We start from the raw sequence: 22,041 nt of genomic DNA on the forward strand, positions 1-22,041 counted from the left end.
AATGCCAACAACATTCACAGGATATGACTTTATTATAATAAAAGAACAAACATTGATAAATTACAGTGGGAGATATTTCTGGCCTGAGGACCATATTCGTACAACTCAGAAGAATAAATGAACATTCAGAAAGTTTATTGAGCATAATATTGACCCAAAAGAAGTTAGATATTCCTAAGGAATATTTCCACCAAGTTATGTACAAGGCAAAGGGATCATATTTGGGACTTTATAGCGCTTATATATCATTGCAATCAGCTGATATATAGCAGTTTGGCTGATGGGCAGACATTTAGTGGAATGCATGCTTAACTTTATTTTTTAAACTTTTCATAAAAATCCAAGAGGACGTCATTTGAAAGAGAATGAGCATGAACCATTTTTAAATACATAATCCAAAAAAAAAATTTGTTCAATGAAATTTAAGTTCTCAGACATCAAACAAAATATTTTGCTGAATCCTGCAAATTTTGAGTTACTTAGAGAGCAACAGAATTCCCCAAGGAAACCATTGCCAACCTGAGGCATTGAGCTGGGATTTAGAGCACCATGGATTCAGGAAGAGCTACCATATACATTCAGGGAATGCCATTGGAAAGTATAGTGATAAGCAGGCATTTCAGGCAGGAAACACGGTGTCAAATCCCAGCAGGGATCTGTCATAACTGGATAATACTCCTATCTCAGTGGAAAGCTGTTTGATATTTGTATAGGCACTATTGATGTTTCTAGAGAAACTGACCACCACCTGACCTCACTACCTTATATACCTGAGGAATTTGCTTGATCTATCCCATAAAAGTTCTTAGCTTAATAAGGCTGATAATATTTGACAGTAATTGGCTGCTGTAGGTAAGGAAGAGAGGCCATGGTCTGCAAGTAAATTAATACTGAAAGACCTTGGTGTCTTGAGATGAGTCATTGCCTCCCACCTAATTAGCTGAAGCAATGGTGGCAGCTGCAGCATGAGGAGCAGGGTTGTATGAGAAAGTTGCTGAAGAGATTGAATTCTGGCTAAGGGAATTAAAAGTATACACCGAATTGTAGACTGAGGATACAAAAGTGGCGCTACTGTTAGGGTATTTATCATCCTGAAGCTGGTGGAGTTTTGGCATGCAAAAAAACAAAGTCACTACAGAACCCCTAATATTTGGGATAAAGTATGGGGCAATGCCACTGAGAAATGGAGCATGGCCTTTTCTCCAGAAGGGAGGGTTGCCATCTATTCCATTGTATGGGAAACTGATGGAGTTTCTTGGTCTTAGTCTGAAGGATATAGTTGTTATGACACTTCTGTTCCATTGTTACTCTATGTACCTTTTTCCTTGAAGAATTCAGTGTTGTTACATCTGATGAAGAAGTTGAGAAATTCTGTGAAGAATTTTATAAAACCCTCCAAATTAAATCAACATAAACCTTGATGTTTGGTGACTTCAGTGTCAAAAGGTAGAAAGTACAGAGTAGGGAACTTGAGGCCATGATGATTTCATTAGTAATAATCAATTTCTAGTGTGGGAAAAGTTCTCTGCTCAAGCAGGTTCAGCATCTTCCTTGCAACATAGATTAGAAAGTTGTTTTAACATCATCTAGCTGAAACCAAGTGTTTCTTAGCTTTGAAGACAACTTGAAGAAATATATGTTAAACAGTATGGATCAAAAGTAAGGAATAAGGCCAAAGCCTTGATAATTGCGTAGATGCTTCAGTCTTTACATTACCAATATTTTCTTTGAGAAAACAAATGGGAAGTACATAGTGAGTTGTTAGTGTGAAGAAAAGTGAAATTATTTATATTTCAAGAAGCAAAAAATGACATTATTTGGCAGTGGGAATGATTCCTAAATCAACCGTCTATGTATAATTAGTCCATTGACTTGTTAGAACAAAAATCAAATTTAGTACAAAAATAGGGGAATACTCGGTTTTGAGAATTCAGAAAAAATAAAAATGAGAAAAATGGCATGCTTAAGTTAAAATGGCAACTGTACCTATTTTAAACAAGTTATTGATGCCCCAGAATAGGGTATAGATAGAAGAAAGGAATCAAGCTTGATTGTAATAGGTATATGCAGAAATTTTACCGGTTAATCATTTATCATAAAGAAGAAACCAAAATAGCCTAGAATGATCTGGCCAAATAAAAGAGTGACAAGGACAATACTAATTTAAAATAACAGTCCATTTGTAGAATCTTACAGAAAGAATGGATTTGTGGAAGATGGAGGAGTATCATTTTATAAAAATGATTTAAAGGAAGCTTGGTAAAAGAAAAAAGCAAAGATATCTGAAGGCATTCAAGGTTGAAGGTAAAAGGATAGCAAAAGTTCTGAAAAGATTTTTCTAGCCAACTTTACTGTCAAGGATAGTAGAGCTACCACATTTGGATTCAATATTATATTTCTGGATGTCCTGATGGAAGAAGTGGAAATAGCACTGAAGAAAACCAATGGAAAAGACATTTTATTGCACTGAGAAGAGTTCTGTTCTTTAAGGTAACTCAGTTTTAAGAACACTAAGTAATCAATTCTCAAGGTTTGTGAAAGGAGAGGAAACTAGGCATAAAAACATTTCAGGCCGTATTATCAAAAAGCAACTAAGGATCTAAAAAATAGCTATTGGTCCATATGTCTGCTATCTATACAAATTTTTATCACTATTGGCACATTGAGGGAGTCCTTCATGAGCTTGTTAAAACAGACGGGCATTTCAAGCAATAGGCCATATCAGACTATTGACCCAAGGGCTGTTCCTCTTGTGCTTACTGATTGTTGTCCATAAAAAAACATTTGATTTTGTTGAGTAAAATACTGCCATGAAGGCTATTCTCCAAAAAATTTTCCATAATGTCAAAATCATATGGTATCTTGAAAATGTGTTAACAGAACTTTGTTTAATAACTCAATTATTGGTGGCAAGTGGAATATAAAGTGGATGGATATGCATGCATGCCAAAGGTTAAGTATAGTTCTCTAGATGGTGAGGCCTACAAGTACTCCTGTTTGTGGGCAACAGACATGTTTATTACATCAAGCCCTGGAATATTTCAGACTCCTAGACAAGATCAATAAAACCAATCTTTTCCCTTGAACAAAGTTTCTGGTGGTAGTGTGTAGTTTTGAGTTAAGGATTACTATTAAGAAGAAATTAAGCTAGTAATCATCCACAGACTTTGGAGGACTGTATATTGGGCATTATCGGCCTTATAGCACATTACAAATGAGAAATTCGTGAAGGGTAGTGTAAAAAATGTCAGAAAAATATATCATTGTAATAGTAAGTGTTGAGCATATAGATTGAAAGATATTCTAATCACTGCATCCTTTGTAAGGAAAATGTGAGGAAAGCTCCAAGAGTTGGAGGGCAGTTAAGCACTAGCAAATTTGGGGTGACAAGACAAAGAGTTCGGGATTTTTTCCTTTGGATGGTGAGCTCACATGTCTTGGAGCATGTATAGATAGGGATTTTTACATTAAAAACCAAACCCATCCAATGACTGTCCCTGCTACATGAGTATGGTAGAGATCTCTTGTTTACAAGGTACTAGGATCCAGGTAGAATAACTTGCTCAAGGTGACTTAGGGACAGAAACTATTTGTGATTAAAGTATAACCTGGAATCAAAAATAGGGAACTAAAGAAGGCCCCAGATATAGCAAAGGAGATTCTTGTTTCCTTGTCTCCACTGCCTAAAAGTTGAGGGGAATTTGGTCACCTTGATGTTCTAGCCTATGGGGGAGATAGAGAGCCCCTCCTGAGGGATGTAAATTTCTAGGAAGCGGGAGGAGTAGCAGATTGAGAAATAGAAGATATAAAATGAGAAAAGTGAAGAAAACAAAAATTTAACATTTTAAGTGTTATGTTTCTGCATATGCCAGACAGCATTTTAAGAATAATGCAAATTGCATGAATACATTTTCTAACAAAATGTCTGCAATAGGTGCTCATTTAAAAATTTTTACCCCAAAATGTATGGATCCAAATTATGTGTGGCCCTCTTCAAACACTTTTGCTTATTAATATTTAAACTCAAAACCCAAACTAAAGAGGATTTCCTTCTATTTTAGTGGTTTCTGCTCTTGGAAAAGAAATCTGCAGTTAAGTCTTGGTAGTTCTTCCCAGTGGTTTGTCTTTAGGGTATAACGTCCCACCGATTTTGGTAGGAAGCTGCTTCCCTTGGTCTTTGGACGGTGATTTGAGGAAATAAGGTAGTTATTGCCAAACAGTGATAAAAATGACTATACTAGAGTCCCCCATGTGAATGGAACCAACTAGACTGCTTATCACTTTAAACTATATCTAGCCGAAGTTATGGGAGAGCATGGCAAGAGTTTGGTGGGTAGGTGGTTTTCCTCACTATTGAACACTGTAGTGTGGAATATATAATTTATATTTTTAAAGGTTTTCATGATTGATAGTATCTAGGCTTAGGGCAACCTTAAGAATACAAGTACATGTGAGAATAAAAACGACCAACCCAATTAACATTTTTAAAGCACCTGCTGTGTGTAGAACACTGGGGGGAGGGGAGAGGAGAGGAGAGGAGCGGAGTAGTATGGAGTCCAGTATCCAGACAGTTATTCGGCAGGATTTCCTTACTAGATAAGTGGTAAATACATTAGACACATGTTTAGTCCAAGACAGAAGTAGAGGATTATCGAGCTTTCTATTAAAACCACGATTCATGTGCCTCCTGGGAAGGAACATTCAAAGATGGCAGCAGATGAGACTTGCCTAATGGTGCAGGCAATAGCAGTTTCAGATTGAATCTGGTTTTTCTAAGAAAGGATGGGCCAATCCGACCTCCGCTCCCCAATTCTACCTGTTTGATGCCCTTTCTGCTAGAACCCCCTTTTCCCTCCCCATCTAAGTTGACTTCTAACTGCGGAGAGCTTCCTAACCCTATTCCTCCACGCATTAACTATTCCTTTAAAGCTAGGCGGCTCGTCCTTTAACAGGTAAATTGAGTTGTAGTGAATGACTGGTCCCTCAGACTCTCCGAGCCTCGCCATTGGCCTGCGACCTGCAGGAGCTCACTGTGCCCCTGACCTCGTTTAGGGGTGCTGGAGGAGGGAACAAAGCGGCCTGGGAAACAGCCTCTGCCCTCGGGTGCTTAGGGTGGATGATTAATAGTTGTTTTTATATTCATTACAGTCCAATCAGGAATGTCCCTCCCCCTCCCATTGGAACAAAGACGTCTCCTTTAAAGCCACCTACGTCCGTCCAGGCCGCACTAGTTAAGGACTAGCGCTCTACTTCGGCTTCCTAGAAATGGGTTGTTTAAATCTGCTTGGTGTTTCGCCCCGAGCGTGGGGCTCTAAAGTCGGAGCCTTAGGCGAAACAAAGCCCAGCGCCGTAGCTGCGCAGCTGCACCCCTTTGGTGGGCGCCAAGCGGTCCTACAGCCTGCAGGGGGCGCTGTCGGAGCTCCAGCCCGGCACTTGCAGGGCCGAACTGCCCATTTCCAGGGATCCGGGGCGGAGCTTACTGGGGACTACAGGGCGGCTTGGCCCCAGCTCCTCGGTGCAGCCGGTGTCGTGCGCTCCGCCTGTGGGCCGATTCCGGCTCCACATCCCGGCACTAGTGCCGCGTGCCCGGGGCGAGCTGCCAGGCCGTAGGCAGGCCCGCCTGCTTGAGGCGGCGGGAGACCATGGCCGAGGCGGCGCCCGCTCCGGTGAGCCCCAGGCCAAGCAGCGGATGCCGGCGGGAGGGAGAGCGGCGTGGGCGGGGGTCCTCGCGGCACGGCAGGACTCAACCTCTTCACCTTTGGCGGCCCCGGCCTTCCACGCGTTTCCGGCCGACTATGGGTCCAGCCTGCCTTGTCTTGCTTTGCTTTACCTGGCTGGGGAGTGGGGGGCGGAGCTCTGAGGGAGGGTAGGTCCAGGAGACCTAAGCCCAGCTTGGGGCTCGACGCCCCGCCCCTGCCCCGAGGGTGCGAGCGTGGGACCTGCTGAGAAGTGGGGACCCGTTCTCTGGCCTGGTCCCTGGATAGTAGGTAAGGCAATATAGATAATCCGTGGTCCGGTGTGAGCGTAAATCCTAGCAGGGCCAAGATCCTAAGAACACCCGACGGTAGTGTCCTAGGAAGATCAATGGTGGATTTGGATCCCGAAGACCTAGGTTCAAATCCTGCCTTGGCCACCTTTAGCTTGTGTGACAGTAGTCAATCCACGAACCTCCTCATTGTATCTTGAAGGGGATGGACCAGATGTTTAAGTTGTTTATTTATGGTCCTCGGGTCATGCAAAAGGTTATGGAGGGTACAAGCTGTCTGTAACATCTTACAAAGGATTTAGCAAAAGAGCTGATAGGTATAAATGATGTAATCTTTATTGAGGGGCCTTACCCCTTTTTTGGTTACGAAGGAAACCGATTAGACTGAATTACAGGTATCAGAATATATGTGTGCATTCATATATATATATATGTATATATATGTATGCATACATATGTCTGTTAAATATTCAAAGATATGTATGTATACCATCTATATACATACACATATATAAAGTGCTGGCACCAAAATTATGGGCTTATTTTGTAGCCTAAAGGAGAGCTAATTTAGAGCTCTTATGCTTCTACTCTATTAGTATTCTTCTGATTTCTGGAGAACTCCAGGAAAGCCCCAGCACCTCAGGTGGGTTCCCAGTGATAAACATGGAAGGTCCAAGAGTCAAGAATCACAGGAATCACAGATCCATTGGAGTTTTGAAGTAACTTTAAACAGTATTAATAATACTTGCTTCTCCCAACCCCTACCAGCTTTATTTCTTTTGTTAACATTTATCTTTGTGGGATGAGAGGTGGACAGTTATAAAACCCCAAGGATTGAAGTGTCTTATCTCAAGGCCACGCAGCAAATTAGTGACAGAGGCAAGACTAAATTTTCCTTTCTTCTAGTCCAATTTTAACATTAGATCTTTAATGATGTTTTCTACTGTTCAAGTTTCTATTTAGAGGGAGAAAAACAAAATTTAGTTTTTTTCTAGAGGAATTTTAATGTTTGACAGTGTTTAGCTTTGGTTGGTAATTTGGGGCTTTTAGATTTTTTTTTTAACCATTTCCTTACATCTTGGAATCAATATTGTGTATTGGCTCCAAAGTGGAAGAGTGGTAAGGGCTAGGCAATAGGGGTTAAGTGACTTGCCCAGGATCACAGCTGGGAAGTGTCTGAGGCCAGATTTGAACCTAGGACCTTCTAGGTCCTTCTCTAGGCCTGGCTCTCAATCCACTGAGTTACCCAGCTGCCCCTAGGGGCTTTCAGATTTTGCTTGCATCTTTGATCATTTATACTTTGTTTTAAAATATTTTAATTAATTTTTTACATCACCTAATTTCTCCTATCTCAGAAGGCCATCATCCCTTATAATAAAGGAAAAAGGAGAAAGAAGAAAAAGTTCCACAAAACTAGCCAGTATTTCTCAAAAGTCAGACATTGCATGTAGTATTCCATACCCATTGCCCCCCAACTGCAAAAAAATGAGGGGAAGGTCTTCTCAAATCTCTTCTTTGGGGCCAAGTTTGGCAATTATAACTTCTTTGCTTTCAGTTTTGATTGTGTCATTGTTTCCACATGTATATTGCTATAAATTAGCAATTGTATATGTTACTTTCCTGGTTATGTTTACTTCACCTTGTATCAGTTCATTTAAGTCGTTCCATGTTTCCCTGCCTTAATGGAGCTTCTTATTTCTTAGCCCTTTGTTATCACAAAGAGTCCAGATATATATAAATATTCTGATCCTCTCCCTCCCTCTCTCCCTCTCTCTATCTCTCTCATTCAGGTACATATATTGAAGGCTTTTAAAATTATTTTAGTAATAGATATTTCTTGAACTGGATTTTTGTAGTGAATTGGTATTCTCTATAAGAAATCCCCCTCTAGCAATTCAGATTGACAAGGGTTGTGCAGTTTATAGCCTGAGTAATATTAGACTGATACAGCCAAAAAACATTGTTTGGAGGACAGGCAGTGATGAATATACATATGAAGGCATTATAAGAGTCTAGGTAATGAGGGCCTGTGCTAGAGTGGCATAGTATAAAGCCCTTATAATATCTCCTACCGTGTTGAGAACACAATAATAACTCAACTAAAAGATTATTGATTTATTCAATACCAGTCTTATACAAAGCAAGTAGGCTTGCAAGTTTCTTTGGGTAAATCCATGACTAATTTATGGGGAAGGGCATGAGATGGAGGGACACACTAGGAAAGTTCTAGAACTTAGGGGTTGTCCCTTCCAGGTTTATTTTTGGAGTGGTGGATGATTTAAAAGAATAAAATAAAATGTGTTAGCCTATAGTCCTGATACCATCTCTAATTTTCTTTGCAAACAGGCCCTTGAGCAGGATGTACAGTCTGGATCCCTTCAAGCTTTGCTTACTTCCCCAGCACTACAAGTGTCTCCTGAGAAGGACTCATGCATGCACTCTCCAGAGATCACCCCGTGGGCTGTGGTGGCTGCCATTCAAGCTGTGGAAAAGAAGGTGGATTTGTGCCTGGCCCGATTATTCACTTTAGAGGGCCGGACAATGACTGCAGAGAAGAAGCTGGCAGACTGTGAGAGGGTAGCAGTAGAGATTGAAAACCAGCTGGAGGGTAAATGGACCTTGCTGGGCACCTTGCTCCAGGAGTATGGGCTGCTTCAGAGGAGGCTGGAGAACATGGAGAACCTGCTCAGAAACAGGAACTTTTGGATCCTACGGCTTCCCCCGGGCAGCAAAGGCGAGGTCCCCAAGGTATTCCCCTCTAGCCCAGGAATGGTGGGAGCAGATGAGACCAAGGTTGTGTGGATGTGTTCGAGAGTGTGACACTTGTGGTTCTAGGTGCCCCTGACATTTGATGACGTGGCCGTGTATTTTTCGGAGCAAGAATGGGGGAAGCTGGAGGAGTGGCAGAAGGAGCTTTACAAGCACGTGATGAGGGGCAACTATGAGATGCTGGTCTCCCTTGGTAAGGTGCTAGACTTGGGTCCCATTAAAGAACCTCAAGAGATCCTGCAGTTTGTAGGTTTGACTCTGATTTGAGCTCAGCCCCTATGCCTTTGGGTACTTACTGACTTGTGGGAGGCCCCAACTGTATCTCTCCATAGGCAGGGGAGTATGTGTGTCGCTAATGTGTTCTAGGCTGATGTGAAGTGTTTTGCCTTGTTATCTCCTTGACTGAATCTATCAGCCCATATCCACTAGTCAGATTGACATGCCTTCTTCCTCCCTCCTATGCTAGACTATGCTGTTTCCAAGCCTGATATTCTCTCTCAGATTGAACGAGGAGAAAAACCATGCCTGAAGGACCAGTGGGGCTCCCATGATTTAGTGCTGTGTCCTGGAGAACTAAATACTAGTAAGTATGAAGTAGAAACAACATGGAAGACTCGGGAGTGAAATGCTAACAGGATATACTAGTAGCATTAAAAATTTTTTAAATTTAATTAATTTAGAATATTTTCCCATGGTTTCATGATTCACGTTCTTTTCCTTTCCTTTTCCTTCCCCTCTCCCAGAGCCACTGCACAATTCCATTGGGTTTTATGTGTATTATTATTGTTCAAAACCCATTTCCATATTATTAATATTTGCAGTAGAGTGATCATTTAGAATCTACATCCCCAGTCATATCCTTGTCGATCCATGTGATCAATCAATCATATGTTTTTCTTCTGTGTTTCTGCTTCCACAGTTCTTTCTCTGAATGTGGATAATTTTCTTTCTCAGAATTGTCCTGGGTCATTGCTGCTAGTAGAGAAGTCCACTATATTCGATTGTGCCATAATATATCAGTCTCTGTGTACAATGTTTTCCTGGTTCTGCTCCTTTCGCTCTGCATCACTTCCTGGAGGTTGTTCCAGTCTCCATGGAATTCCTCCACTTTATTATTATTTATTATTCAAGGCCACACCTCCCAGTGCAGGGCTCCAGATTTATAGTCTAAGAAGTAGCTATCTCATTTTCTGTCCCTCCCCACCCCAGCCCTTCAAAGCTTCCTCATACTTACTCCTAATGTTTGCTAATGCTGTTTTTACCCTGGGAGATGTTGTCTCCTAGAATAAAAGGCCAGGGCCCTTCTCCCCTACTACAGGGTAGGGTAATAGAAAACACTGGCCTAAGAATCCAGAGTTTCAGCCATAGGTCTGCCTCTAGTGCTAGTAAAATCATTTCATCTTTATGGACCTTATTTTTTTTTCATCTTTAGAATGAAGACACTGGCCTGGATCATTTTTAATGTCTTGTCCAGTGCTGACATTCTAGTTTTGATTAGGATTCTCAGTGAGATACCAATACAAAGCAGCCAGTGGACCTGCATCTAGTCACTACCCCAGAGAAAAAAATAACTCTGCTTCAGAATTAGATGTTTGTTAGAAATCCCAAGAGATTTCTGGTGAGTCCTGAGAATATGGCAGCTCTATCCCAGACTTGTGTATTCTACTCATTATTGGTTATGTATCATTTCCCTCTGCCCCAGAGTTACCTCCTTCAGAGTATAGTTTCAAGCAACTTGGACCTTCCCAAGGAGAAACAGAGGAAGAACCAGTTCTTACAGATCATCGAGGCTCAGAAACTCAAGGAAACCTAACCAGACTAAGCCTTACTGGTGAGTCAGAACATAGCAGCCAAAGGTAGATAACAAATGTTTGACCTTCAGCTTGGGGCCTCCCTGCAGAACTGCTCAGAGGTTCCTCTGCTGCCTTCCTTTTAGAGAGGAGGGGAAGGAAAGGAAAGGATAAGGATTTTCTGAAGCTAGCAAGTCCCAGGGCAGGGCTTATCCTTCTAACAACAGCAGTAATAACTCAAATTTCATAGAGATTTGAGGTTTGTAAAGTACTTTTCTCTAAAACCCCGTGAAGTAATTAGGTGTAAGTATTTTATCCATTTGGCAGTTAAAGAAATGGAGGCCCAGAGGAAATGAAGTCACATTATTCCTTTTCATATCACTGTTAAATGTCAGATCCAAGGTTCAGGCTTACAGCTACTGATCAAGAAGTTCTAGTGTTCTTTCCGTTCTTCTAGCTGGATTAGCTTTTACTCACTCATCAACAAATGGGTCATGCATTTTCCTTAGTGCCAGTGGTAACAATATTTTTCCAATCTAGAATGACCTCCTCCTGTTTCTTTATTTGAGTCCTGCCTCCTCTTGAAAGCCTCCTCAAAGTCTCATGGCACAATGCAATGAACACTAATTGGAGTGAGAGGACCTGGATTCAAATCCTACCTCTGAGCCCCTCTACCTCTGCAATTGATCCTGGGCAAGTCACTCTACTCCTGGGTCTCAGTTACCTGAATTGTAAAATAGGAGATTTGGATTAGATAGCCCTGAGGTCTCTTCCAACCCTAACCCCCTTAGATTCTATGATCTTCTGCCTTCTCTGACTTGGGCACCTTGGCCATCTCCTAATGAAGTTTCTTATCTGTGCTACTGATTTTGCACTTATCTTAATAACTTACATGTATATAAAACTGAACACTATCTTCATCCTAACTCTGGAGGGACTCTGAGAAGTTAAGGGACTGGCTTATGTTCAATCAAGGGAGCAAATGGCCAGACTGTAAACTGAGGCCTCCCAACTCCAGCTCCAGAGTTCTCTAAAGCCTTCTGTTTTCCATTTAGCATGTGCTACTTTATATTTATGTTTATATATGCAAGTGATCTATCTTCCCAACCAGATGAAATACTTCCCAGGGGCATCAATTATGGCTTCTACCTCTTTCATCCCTCTTGCCCAGTAGGTTCACAAAAACCAGCCCCTCTCCTGTGAAGAAAACTGTGCTAGGTACTACCTGGACTACAGAGGTCTATATCCTAACTGGTATGGCATAGGTAGGTAACATGATGGAGTGGATAGAGGGTCAACCAGGATGCCAGTCAGACCTAGGTTTAAGTTCTGTCTTTGTAACCACAGTAAAGTCACTGGAGTTTTGAGGGCCCTAAGCAGCTCTCTAAGAAAATAGGTAGGAGATAAGGTGCAGATCTGCAGTGGTGGAGAACATTTCACACAGGGAAATCCCTATGCTGATGAAATTACAGGATAGGACCCCGAAAAAAGATCAATTCTGGTCGTGACCATGGTGAAGTATTTACCCTCACTCCTTGATCTGTTTACTTATTAGCAGAATGAGAATAATTTGTATTCTCTACTTCACAGAGTTATTGTGAGGAAAATGCTTTATCTACCTTAAAGTTCTATGTAGATGCCAACTATTATTCACCTATTTATAAGGCATAGGCTCTTTCTTAAAGGATCTCCCAGTGCAGTTAGAAAGATGAGATATACATACATGAAAAACTAAACATTGTTATTGTGATAAGGTGACATTGCAAGAGATGTCTTAACATGATATGTGATTTTTAAAAACTTCGTAAAGAGCATAGAGAACAAGTGCACAGGATCAAAGGAGAGATCAGGACAGTCAAGGAAAACTTTTTAGCAGAAGTGGGATTTGAGCTTCATTGTAAAAAGTGGTTTGAATTTAAGCAAAGAAAAGAGGAATCACATTAATCCTGAGGTAGAAGAAACTGAGCAGAATCGGGATAGTACCTGATGGATTTGAGAACTGTAACAATTTCATTGCAGCAGAGGAAACATAGGGTTGCCACCTAGGAAAAGAGCTGTCCCTTTTCTTTTCAAAGACATTTAGGGGAAAAGCCCCATGGGATTATATCTCTGGTAGATTAAAATCCTTTCTATCTTTATTTAATCTTATTTACTCTTAAGTAGACTTTCACATGCATAAAGAACAATTGTGTAGCCCTGTGCCTTTTCAGAAAGCCTCTCTCTTTTTTTGTCCTATTTTAGACTATCAAATCTTCTCTAGTGTTGTTTGCTTTTTTAGGACTCAGTCCTTTGCTACTGACCATCTCCCTACTTGCTTTCACTTAACTTTGTTCCTTTCAACTCCTGCTTCCTGAATTTTCTTATTAATGTATATATGTGTGTGTCTGATCTCTGCCATCTAGTTGCTTTTTAGGGGTAGTAGCTCTCTTTCTTCCTCTGTAGCCCTTATGATACTGAGTCCAGGGCACTGAACCCTCAGTGTTATCCATAGGAGGTCAATGCTATCAATAACTACATGCCATTTAGAGCTGTTTCTTTAGAAGTGGCAATGGGTTAGAGGAGCCACCCATACTCTCTTCTGGAAGTCTGTTACAGTCTTTCACTCTATGTTGGGATCAGGTAGTTAGGCTCAGGGGAGTCTAGACCTACTGTCAGGAGATCAGCCTCCAACATGAGTCCTAGCCCTTAGTAGTTGAGGGACTTTGGACAAACTATTCCTTCCTCTAAGTCTCAGTTTCCTTAACTGTATAATGAACAGAATAGGCAGACAATGCTTACTTCCTAGGACTGATTAGAAAATGTGTAAAGCCTAAAGCACTATGGAAATGTCAGTTTTTGTCATTTAACAGGTTGACAGCAACCTGGGCTTCTTTGCCTCGGAGATGTTGGCCTCATTAACTCTGTGCTCTAACCTCCTGAGCCATGGTTGATGGGTGACTGACTTCAGGTCCTCATCTGGAACCGGATGGGGATCCTCCTTTACCAGTAGGTATCTGCTGAGGGTGTGCAAAAAGATGTTTCACACCTGCTGGGGAAACAATGATGCTGAGTCCCCTTCTTGTACTAGCTTTGACATCTAACATCCAATGAAGACCTTAATGGAATTCTCTTTCTCACAGAACCCCCTCCAGCCAGCGTCAATATTTTGTCTGCAATTAAACAGGAGGAAGAACCACCAAATGGGGAAGAAGCATCAGCCTTCCCACAGAGGGAAATCAAGCCCTGCCTGGGACTAGGTAAGTGATAGGGGAAGGGAACAAGCATGCATTAAGTGCCTTCTATGTGTCAGGCACTGTACTAATAAGAACACTACAAATATCTCATGTGATCCTCACAGCAAGCCTGGGAAGTAGGTGCTGGTATTATCCTCATTTTACGGTTGAGGAAATTGAGGAAACAGAATTTAAATGACTTGCCCAGGGTCACACAACTAATAAGTTTTTGAGACCTGATTTGGATTCAGGTTCTCCTGATTCTAGGACCACCCCTCTATTTATTGCACTAGGACACCTACTCCGTAGCCAGTGCAAAAAAAAAAAACCAAACCAAAAACAATGTCAACTCCAATTAACTTTTTGAGGGTGGTGTCCAGAGGTGCTGTTTCTTCCCTCTTATGTACTTCAGCTCAGCTATTTGGCTCTGCCACTAGGGGAGTTTTGTGGCAGTGATGGGATTACCTCTTCTTTGGGGTTTGGGAAACAGTTAGATCTAGATTCTAGGTTCTTTCCCTCTTTTCCATTTATCTCCACTTGGGACATCTACTTGTTCACTGGCCAGTATCCTCAGGCCAAGCTTCCAGGCCTTATTCACATCCATTGTTAACTTCCCACTGACTTTCATATGGAATGGACTTGGCCCCAAAACAAGCTAAACTGATAGCAAAGAGATCTCCATTGTCTTTGCTGAGGACAGATATTCTTTAGGCTATGCAGCACAGGAAAACCAGACCTACTGTTGTGGATGGGTAGAGAGGAATAGCAGGAAGAGTCATAGCTCCTGCCTGGGTAACAGCTTTCCAGGAAAAATGAGATCTCTCATAGTTTTTTCTGTTCTGGCTTAGCACGTCTTTAAGCTCCCATTGGGTCTACTTCAGTACTGGCAAGTAATAGTTATTTATGCAACATCTGTTATGGAGTAGACTGAATGATGATGATAGTTGTTCAGGATTTCTATAAAGCCTTAAAGTCTCCAAACCACTTTCCTTACATCATTTTATTTGAGATAATGATAGAACCACAATCTTTGCCTTCTAGAAGTACAAACTATTCGAGGCAACAAAATGGTATGAGGCAAGATTGAATCAAATGCCAGATGATGTGGTTCATACTATAAGTGCTAACGGAATTCAGATAAAACAGATGATTGTGGTGGGATAAGTAGTCAGGGAAGGCTCCATAGATTTTGGACAGGCAAAGATCCTTCCCATCTGGAGGCACAGCTCTAGAAGGTGGCGGGGCCCACAGCTAGGTACCAGGCCTGGGTGGAGGGAGTGGAGGGCTTCTTTGACTGTGTTTGGGAGTTTGTCTTAGCTGCTTTTCTGGCTCTTCTGTTGTATTAAGTCAGCAGCTGCATGGACATATACTGGGACCACAGTACTTTCCCTTCCACTCATTTCCAGCAAACCTCTTCTTTTACTTGCTCTTGATAACTGATCCTCTTTCACCATCTTGCAGTGGGACTTTGAACAAGTCATCACACATCCCAGTTCCATTTCCCTCATCTGTGAGATAAGGGATGGGGCTAGGTGATCTTCAGGTCCCTGCAAGCTCCAGCCCACTAGGATTCGATGCCCCTAAATATGGAGAAGGGAGAGAATCATCTGGCTTGGCAGTGGGCCAGGAGAACCTCAAAGCCGGGAGGGGGGCCCTGGGTTGGACTGGAATAAAGGGTAGGATTTTGATGAACATGGAGATGGAAACGACCCTAGTTTGGATGTGGATTCTTTTCACTAGGTAATGGACTTGTGAGCATCAAAACAGAAAGTCAAGTGGCCGAAGCACTCCCACAGCAGCTGAACTCGGAACAGGGCTCCAGCGTGGCAGAGTGCAGAACTCCTGACAGTGGCAGAGAAGACATGGCCGAGCCCCGAGAGCATTCCTCCCCTGGTCTGCCAAGGAGTCAGGTAAGGGAGAAGCCCTTACCCCCTGCTGCTAGTGAGCCACCTCGTGTCCTCCCACGCCGGAGAGAGCGGGCCTTCCCCTGTCCAGACTGTGGCCAGAGCTTTAGGCTGAAGATCAACCTGACCATTCACCAGCGTAGCCATGTGGAAGATGATGACTGGGCATCCCAGGGCAGCTGGCCGGACACGTGGGGAGGGACTCCTGCCCCTCTGGAGCCAGGCGAGGTGGTGGTGCCCGGCCCCATCATCCAGTGGCTCCCCGAAGAGCCAGAGAGCCACCAGGCCCTGGCAGGGAGACCATGCCAGGAGCAGCGCCCGTCATCGGGCCGCCCGAACAGGCTGTACCACTGTAGTGAGTGCCTGCGCCTGTTTGAGCAGCGGAAAAGCCTTCTGCTGCACCAGCGCCTGCACACAGGCAACAGCCAGGGCTGCCCCACCTGCGCCTATTGTGGCAAGGGCTTCCGGCGACCCTCAGATCTGTTCCGGCATCAGCGCATCCACACTGGTGAACGGCCCTACCAGTGCTCTGAGTGTGGTCGGACTTTCAATCGTAACCACCACCTGGCTGTTCACATGCAAACCCACTCCAGGAAGCATCAGGACAGCCCACACTTTGCCAAAAAAGGAAGCCTGGCCTTGGCTCGGCCCAGCCGTCCTGAGGAAGGTTGAGCCCAGAGGCTGGTGGGGTAAGCCCCCACATTCCAGGAGGGCCTCCTGCAGCCTCTAGCGGCAAGAGCCTCCTATCTGCGTGTTGTTGCTCGGCTTGGAGAACAGACAGCAAAGATAAACTCCAGCCGCCTGGCGTTCTTCCCGTTCTTTGGTGGCACTCTTGCCCTAGGACCATCTAGGAAAGTTTTTTACTTTGTACAAGAACACTGGGCAGATGACACGATTGGAGTTGAGTGTGGTCAGATACCTAGAATTTCTCTTCTCTAAGGCTGGCACCTGTCCCTCAGGGACACTGACCCAGAGGATCGAAGATGGGCTGGGGAGGGCAGGTCTGATCACTGGAAACGTCTGGGACCTGTGTATGTTATTGGCTTCTGGCCCAAGCCCCGCTGTAAGCTGTGGCCCTTCCTTGCTCCCCTTCCATGGACTTTTCCCACTGGAGTTCTGATGGGGCCCAGGCTCCATTTTGTATACTCAGGCCTCTGGAGTGATGTGCATTTGGGTTTATTGTTGCCCTGAGAAGAATCACTGACATGATTTTTCCTGTTCTGCTATTTTATGTGTTTGTCTTGAATTTCTTTTTCCAATAGAATTTTTTTTATTGCTTGCATATGTGGTCTGACTTATTTCAAAGGAGGGACTTGGTAGAAGGGTCTGCCTCTGACTCTGTATGCATGTATGTGTGGAGAGAGAGTGAGAGGATAGTGAGAACATGCATGTGTGCATGCGTGTGTGTGTGGCTGGCAAACAGTGTAGCTCGATGTGTATGTGTATATATGCATATGTACACACCTGGACTCTGTATACAGGCATGCAAAGGCGATGTCTCTGTGTGTGTGTGTAGCTCAAGAGAAATCTCCAGGCTTCTTTGAAGAGGACTCAGCTTGTGATTACTAGTCCCAGGCCACCAAAGTAGGTGTAGTATTTGTCCAGCATTTTTCTTAAAAATTTTTAACCCAAAGTTCTTTAACATCCCTACTGGTAATAATAATTATCTCACATCTTTGCAACTCTTGATGGCTTATAAAGTGCCCAGCTATCTGAGGCAAGGATCATTTTCTTCCTTTTACAGCTAAGGAGGCTGAGGTTCAGAATAGCCTTTTGGCCATTCAGACTTGTTTCTGATAGTGCCTTTCTCGGTATGCAGCGTTATCTGTTATTTCATCTAAATTTGACTTGTGCTTTTATAGAAAAACTAGAAAGAATCCAGTTCTCCTGGACTATACCTGCTCTGGTGTAGTGGAATTCTAGCCAAACACTATCTGTATGGATAACAAAAAATTAGCTTAGGTGATCAAAAACTCTTATCAGCCCTGCCCAGCAGAGAGGAAGGAAGATGACCTGGCTCCCAGTGATCTTTAACCAACTTGGCTTAAGAGCTAGGCTTTATTTAAAAATTTATTCAGTTCTCCATAAAAACCCCAAAAGAAATAGACACTGCCTATTCTGTTGCATAATGATTCTTGATTGGTTATTTCACCTCAATCATCATGGGTAAAGTAGCAGCTTTCCAGTCTCCTCTTTGTCATTTGGGAAAAATCACGAGATTTCCCTGGGTCCCAGTTTTTTGATTTGTTGGGTGGAGAATAGTTCTTTTCATGCTGTTGCCTTTGGAAAGGCTATTGTTGGGCTATTGTAAAATAATATGTAAGTACCTGGGGGAGAAAAAGTTAAGAATTACCCTTTCTAAGGATGCCCCCCCCAAAGGACACTTGTTCTTATTTCCCCATTCTCCTATTCCCCCTTCCTCAATCAAAATTTGCTCTTAGAAAGGAAAAGCAATGGTAGAGTATCTCTGATTGCCTTTCTACCTAAGAGGAACAAAAAATTGAAAATTGAATGTATTTGTATTTTTGCAACTGGGGACAAAACCTTTTGTAAAAATAAAATCTTAAAGGAGAATTTTAGGCACCAACCAGCAGCCTTACAAGGGAATATTTGGCAACTTTCAATTATGGATGGCGGCTTCCTTCTATGCATGAGGGGTAGGGGAATGGTATGGGAGTTATTGTAAAACCCTGGAGGTAAGAGCACTGCTGGGAAAAGTAGCCTCTGGCCAAGTCGAGCCTTTTTCTTGATAGTGGTACCAACCCCCTCCTGCTCATTCCAAAGTGTGGCTCCCTCTTCCTTGTGGATTTTGGAAGAACTCAGCTATGAAGAACCATCCCATTTGTGGTTTGGGCCCCATAACTGCAGATTGACACATTATTATTACTCCTTCCTCAACTCCCAATACTCCTTCTTCGATGCTGCCATGGGAGACTGGGGGAGGGAGAAGCTACCCTAACTTCTATAAATGGCCACAGCACTCTGGCCTCCCTTCGCCCACAGGAGGAAAGGGGCCACCCACAAGGCTCACAAGCTATACCTTGGTTTTGGGGAACGAAGTACTTTTTCCCCCTTAGGGTGCTGCAGCCTCCTCCAGTTGTGGTATTTGGGCAGGAAGTGGTGTGATGCAAAGACTGATACTGGGAGGGGAGGGGTATTTCCTCTTAGAACCCCAGCTTGGAGGTTTCTTTAGATGGAGCTCCCATTATACCTACAGGGCCAGCTTTGCAAACCCTGGTTTGGAGCCCAGCACTGCCACTACTTTAACCTCCCCTGCATATAGATAAACTTGCCGGCATGGCAGAGCCGCAGGGTGCAGGGCCAAATAAACCCTCTTAGAGGGCTGCTGCATCAACTGCTGAGGCAGGCACAAGTACTTGGCCGCCAGGGACCTTGTGCAGCCCAGTAGGAGAGAATATGAGGTGGTGGGGGAGACAAGAACCAGTAATTGAGACGAAGGGAGTGGGCAGTGAAAATCCAGGAAGCATCATGGAGGAGGAGTTGGACTTGAGTCAGCAGGACTACATCGGGAAATCGGGTTGGTAGGGGGGTGTTCTAGAGTTTCTAGAAGCAGCCTTGGACTAAATAAACTGCTTAGACACTGCATGGGTACGAGTCACCCTAGCGCCTGAAGGCCTACTCTGCACCCTCTGGTTGGGCGTTCCCGGACATCTAATTTGACCCCCTTGCTCTCTGCACTGATCCATCCCTTACACGGGGCCCAAACGTCTTCGTGCGGCTTTTGGCTTGAGACGCTCTACGAACCTTAGCACAGCCCGAAGACTGGGAGCCTCACGGTGCAGGCAGCACGTGCAAACAGCTGCGCCCAGGGCCGGGAGGGCCTTGCACGGGAGGTCTGGCTCGGACCCTATAACTGACGAGAGCTGCTCGAGGCCCAAGGACACAGGCAGATCCCGCGCAGGGCCCGCCTTTCTGCTGTTCGCTCTTACAAACCCCGGGGGGCGCTGTGCGCTCCGCGTCCGGGAGGAGGCGCCGAGCGTTTCTCTTTCCTGGGCCAGCCAATGAGGGGCCCGAGCTCCCAGGATGCAGTGGTTATCAACACGGCGGCAGCTGCAGCAGCTGTGCGGTTCGCGCTGCAGAGGAGCAGGAGTGGGAGCAGGAGCTGGAACCGGAGCCGAAGCAGGGCCGTAGCGCAGGTGCAACGGAGCCGGGGCCGGACGGAGCCAAGCGTGAGATTGAAGGGCCCAAGCTGAGCGCGGGGACTGGCCGCGGCGGTAGCAGCGGCGGCGGAGGCAGTCTAGTTCTGTGCCGGCTCTCCGGGAGCTTACGGAGGCCGGGGTCCTCTCCCGGGTTTCTGGTGCCCAGTCCACTGACGGCCCCGGAACTCGGCTTGTCTAGAGGAATCTCCCTTCGTGGCACTTGAGTGCAGAGAGACCGGACACTCCGGGACCCGCCCGCCCACGCCACAACCTCCTAGGGGCCTGGGAACGAGACCGAGGGCCATGGCCGAGGCGGCCCCTGCTCCGGTGAGGACCCCCCCCCCCCAACCCCAACCCAGGTTCTTAAGGAAGGTGCCCCTCATACTAGGCCCCGGGCCCAACTTCCCCGAGCGAGGGCCAGGGCATCCGGATCGGGGTCGAGGCCCGGGGTCAGAGGACCAGCTAGTCTGGGTGGCAATTTGCACGAGTTACTTGGGGAGGAGGGCCCCCAAGGGGGCGAGGGTCCCTGCAGCCTTGTTGCAGGCTCGGAAATTCCCCCTGTCCTTTCTCCATCTTGGTTCCGTTCTGCTTCCTCACTGACCTTCAACTCCGTTCCCCAGCTGAGGACCACCCTCTTGTCCCATACTGCGTCCTCCCATTGGGGCCAGCAGGGACTCTGTGACTCTTGTTCTGCCCACCTGCTGCTACAAGTAGGATCCTGGTCAAACCTCTGCATCAGAGAGACGCTCCCCCTCCTCACTCCCCTCCCCCATCTGTTCCTCCCCTTATTTGGGGGGCAAGATTGCATTAGTCTCTAGTCCATGTCTTCTGAAGTACTTTGCTGGCCCCGTACATGAGAAGAAAGAAGAGTCATTAATATTATATAATTTAGACTGACATTTATAATTGAGTCTTGTCATAGCTACATGTTTTATTTGATTTGTAACAGGGAACTAGTTGTATGAGGCCCTATTGTATCTGATTCTGTAAGAACTACCACCATATAGAAATGGCTTCAAGAAATTTCTAGATAAATCTCTTGGTATCCGATGTACAATTAAGAGGAAAAATCATGCTCAGAACATTTTTTTGACTTGTTAACTATTTCAAGAAAGGTAGCCTTGACTTCTTATAACCTCCAGCCTTCCTTTAATGGCTCAATGAGAAACCAGGTTCCCTGGTGCAATAAATTTGGGGCGGGCCTGTGGTGTCTTTTCGAAGGTTTTTATTCTCACACAGATCCTAGGAAAGCATTATGGCACCTCCCAGCTCCTGTTATCAGGTTGTTTTTCAAATGTTTACCTTTCAGGTTCTCATCCAAAGGCTCTTAAACTATCTCTGTCTTTCTTTCTGTGTGTTTGGGACTGACCTTGCATAGAAGTAACTATTTGGTTGGAGGCAACTGAACTCTGATAGAACAAAAATTTCACTGAACCATAGATTTTTAGAGTTGGAAATACCTTGCTGAATAAAAATCTGAGTATGCTTCAGTTCATTTTCAAATGAGGAAGAATTAATTGAGAAATCTTATTTATCCTGCATGAGGGCAAAATTCCATTTCATACCCCTGGGAGTTTCATCTGTACTTCTCATGGCTCCCCTGTCTTATCAGCCAAATGAGCTTTCCCTTTTTGCCAGGCTCTAGGCCTAGCTGGAAAGGTCCAAAAAGCAGTAGTTGAGGGAACAAGCTCTAGTGGTTTTGAATTTTCAGTCAGCAGAAATGTCAGATACCTAGTCTCCTAGCACTGGAATCTGAGGGGGAACAAATCGATAGTCAGCAAACTGTTTAGAAATTGTCTCCCATGTGCTAGGCATTCTACAAGATGTAAAGAGATACAGTAAAAAGATAGGCAAGCTTCTCTGGGAGGTTACAATATATTCACAGATAAGGAGTTGGATACATATAAAGTTGTTTGGGTTGCTGGCTTTTGAGCTGAGCTCTAAAGGAAGAGTGGGGGAGGGTCCTAAGATGTGGCAGTGTGGAGGGAGAATATTTCAAGCATGGGAAATAGCCTTGAAAAGAGGCTGGAGATGGAATACAATGTATAAGAACTAGGGAGAAGGTCAATTTGACTGGAACATAAAGTTCATAATGTGTAATCAGCCAGGAAAGATGGACAAGAGACTCCCCACAGCTAGCATTTTTCAACTAATGGCCATAAAACACCTTGGGACTTAACAAGATACATGGATGGAACTCATAAATATTGACTTCCCAGG

General features: G+C 44.3%; 2 protein-coding genes across 5 annotated transcripts in view; both read left to right on the forward strand.

The window, feature by feature from the left end:
• Positions 1-262: 262 nt before the first annotated feature.
• Positions 263-16,943, forward strand: LOC100014724 (zinc finger protein 783). 2 transcript variants are annotated; one of them, XM_007504540.3, is made up of 7 exons: positions 263-5,666; positions 8,333-8,734; positions 8,822-8,948; positions 9,222-9,338; positions 10,458-10,586; positions 13,665-13,781; positions 15,498-16,943. In XM_007504540.3, the coding sequence occupies exons 1-7, from the start codon at positions 5,643-5,645 to the stop codon at positions 16,331-16,333; spliced, it is 1,752 nt and encodes a 583-aa protein (XP_007504602.1). In that variant the 5' UTR covers positions 263-5,642; the 3' UTR covers positions 16,334-16,943. The 2 variants fall into 2 exon arrangements, with proteins under 2 accessions (XP_007504602.1, XP_007504603.1); XM_007504541.2 differs by lacking the exon at positions 263-5,666 and adding an exon at positions 5,680-5,987.
• A 2,609-nt stretch (positions 16,944-19,552) lies between these two features.
• LOC100014842 (zinc finger protein 777-like) overlaps positions 19,553-22,041 on the forward strand; it is a 28,438-nt gene continuing 25,949 nt past the window's right edge. Inside the window, exon 1 of one of the 3 annotated variants that reach the window (XM_007504537.3) lies at positions 19,553-20,148. In XM_007504537.3, coding sequence (XP_007504599.1) covers positions 20,125-20,148 — 24 coding nt within the window. In that variant the 5' untranslated portion in view covers positions 19,553-20,124. Of the gene's footprint in view, positions 20,149-20,223; position 22,041 lie in introns of those variants that run through there. The other 2 variants (XM_007504538.3, XM_007504539.3) reach the window with 2 other exon arrangements.

This window comes from Monodelphis domestica, chromosome 5, assembly GCF_027887165.1.
Source record: "Monodelphis domestica isolate mMonDom1 chromosome 5, mMonDom1.pri, whole genome shotgun sequence".
Classification (NCBI taxonomy): domain Eukaryota; kingdom Metazoa; phylum Chordata; class Mammalia; order Didelphimorphia; family Didelphidae; genus Monodelphis; species Monodelphis domestica.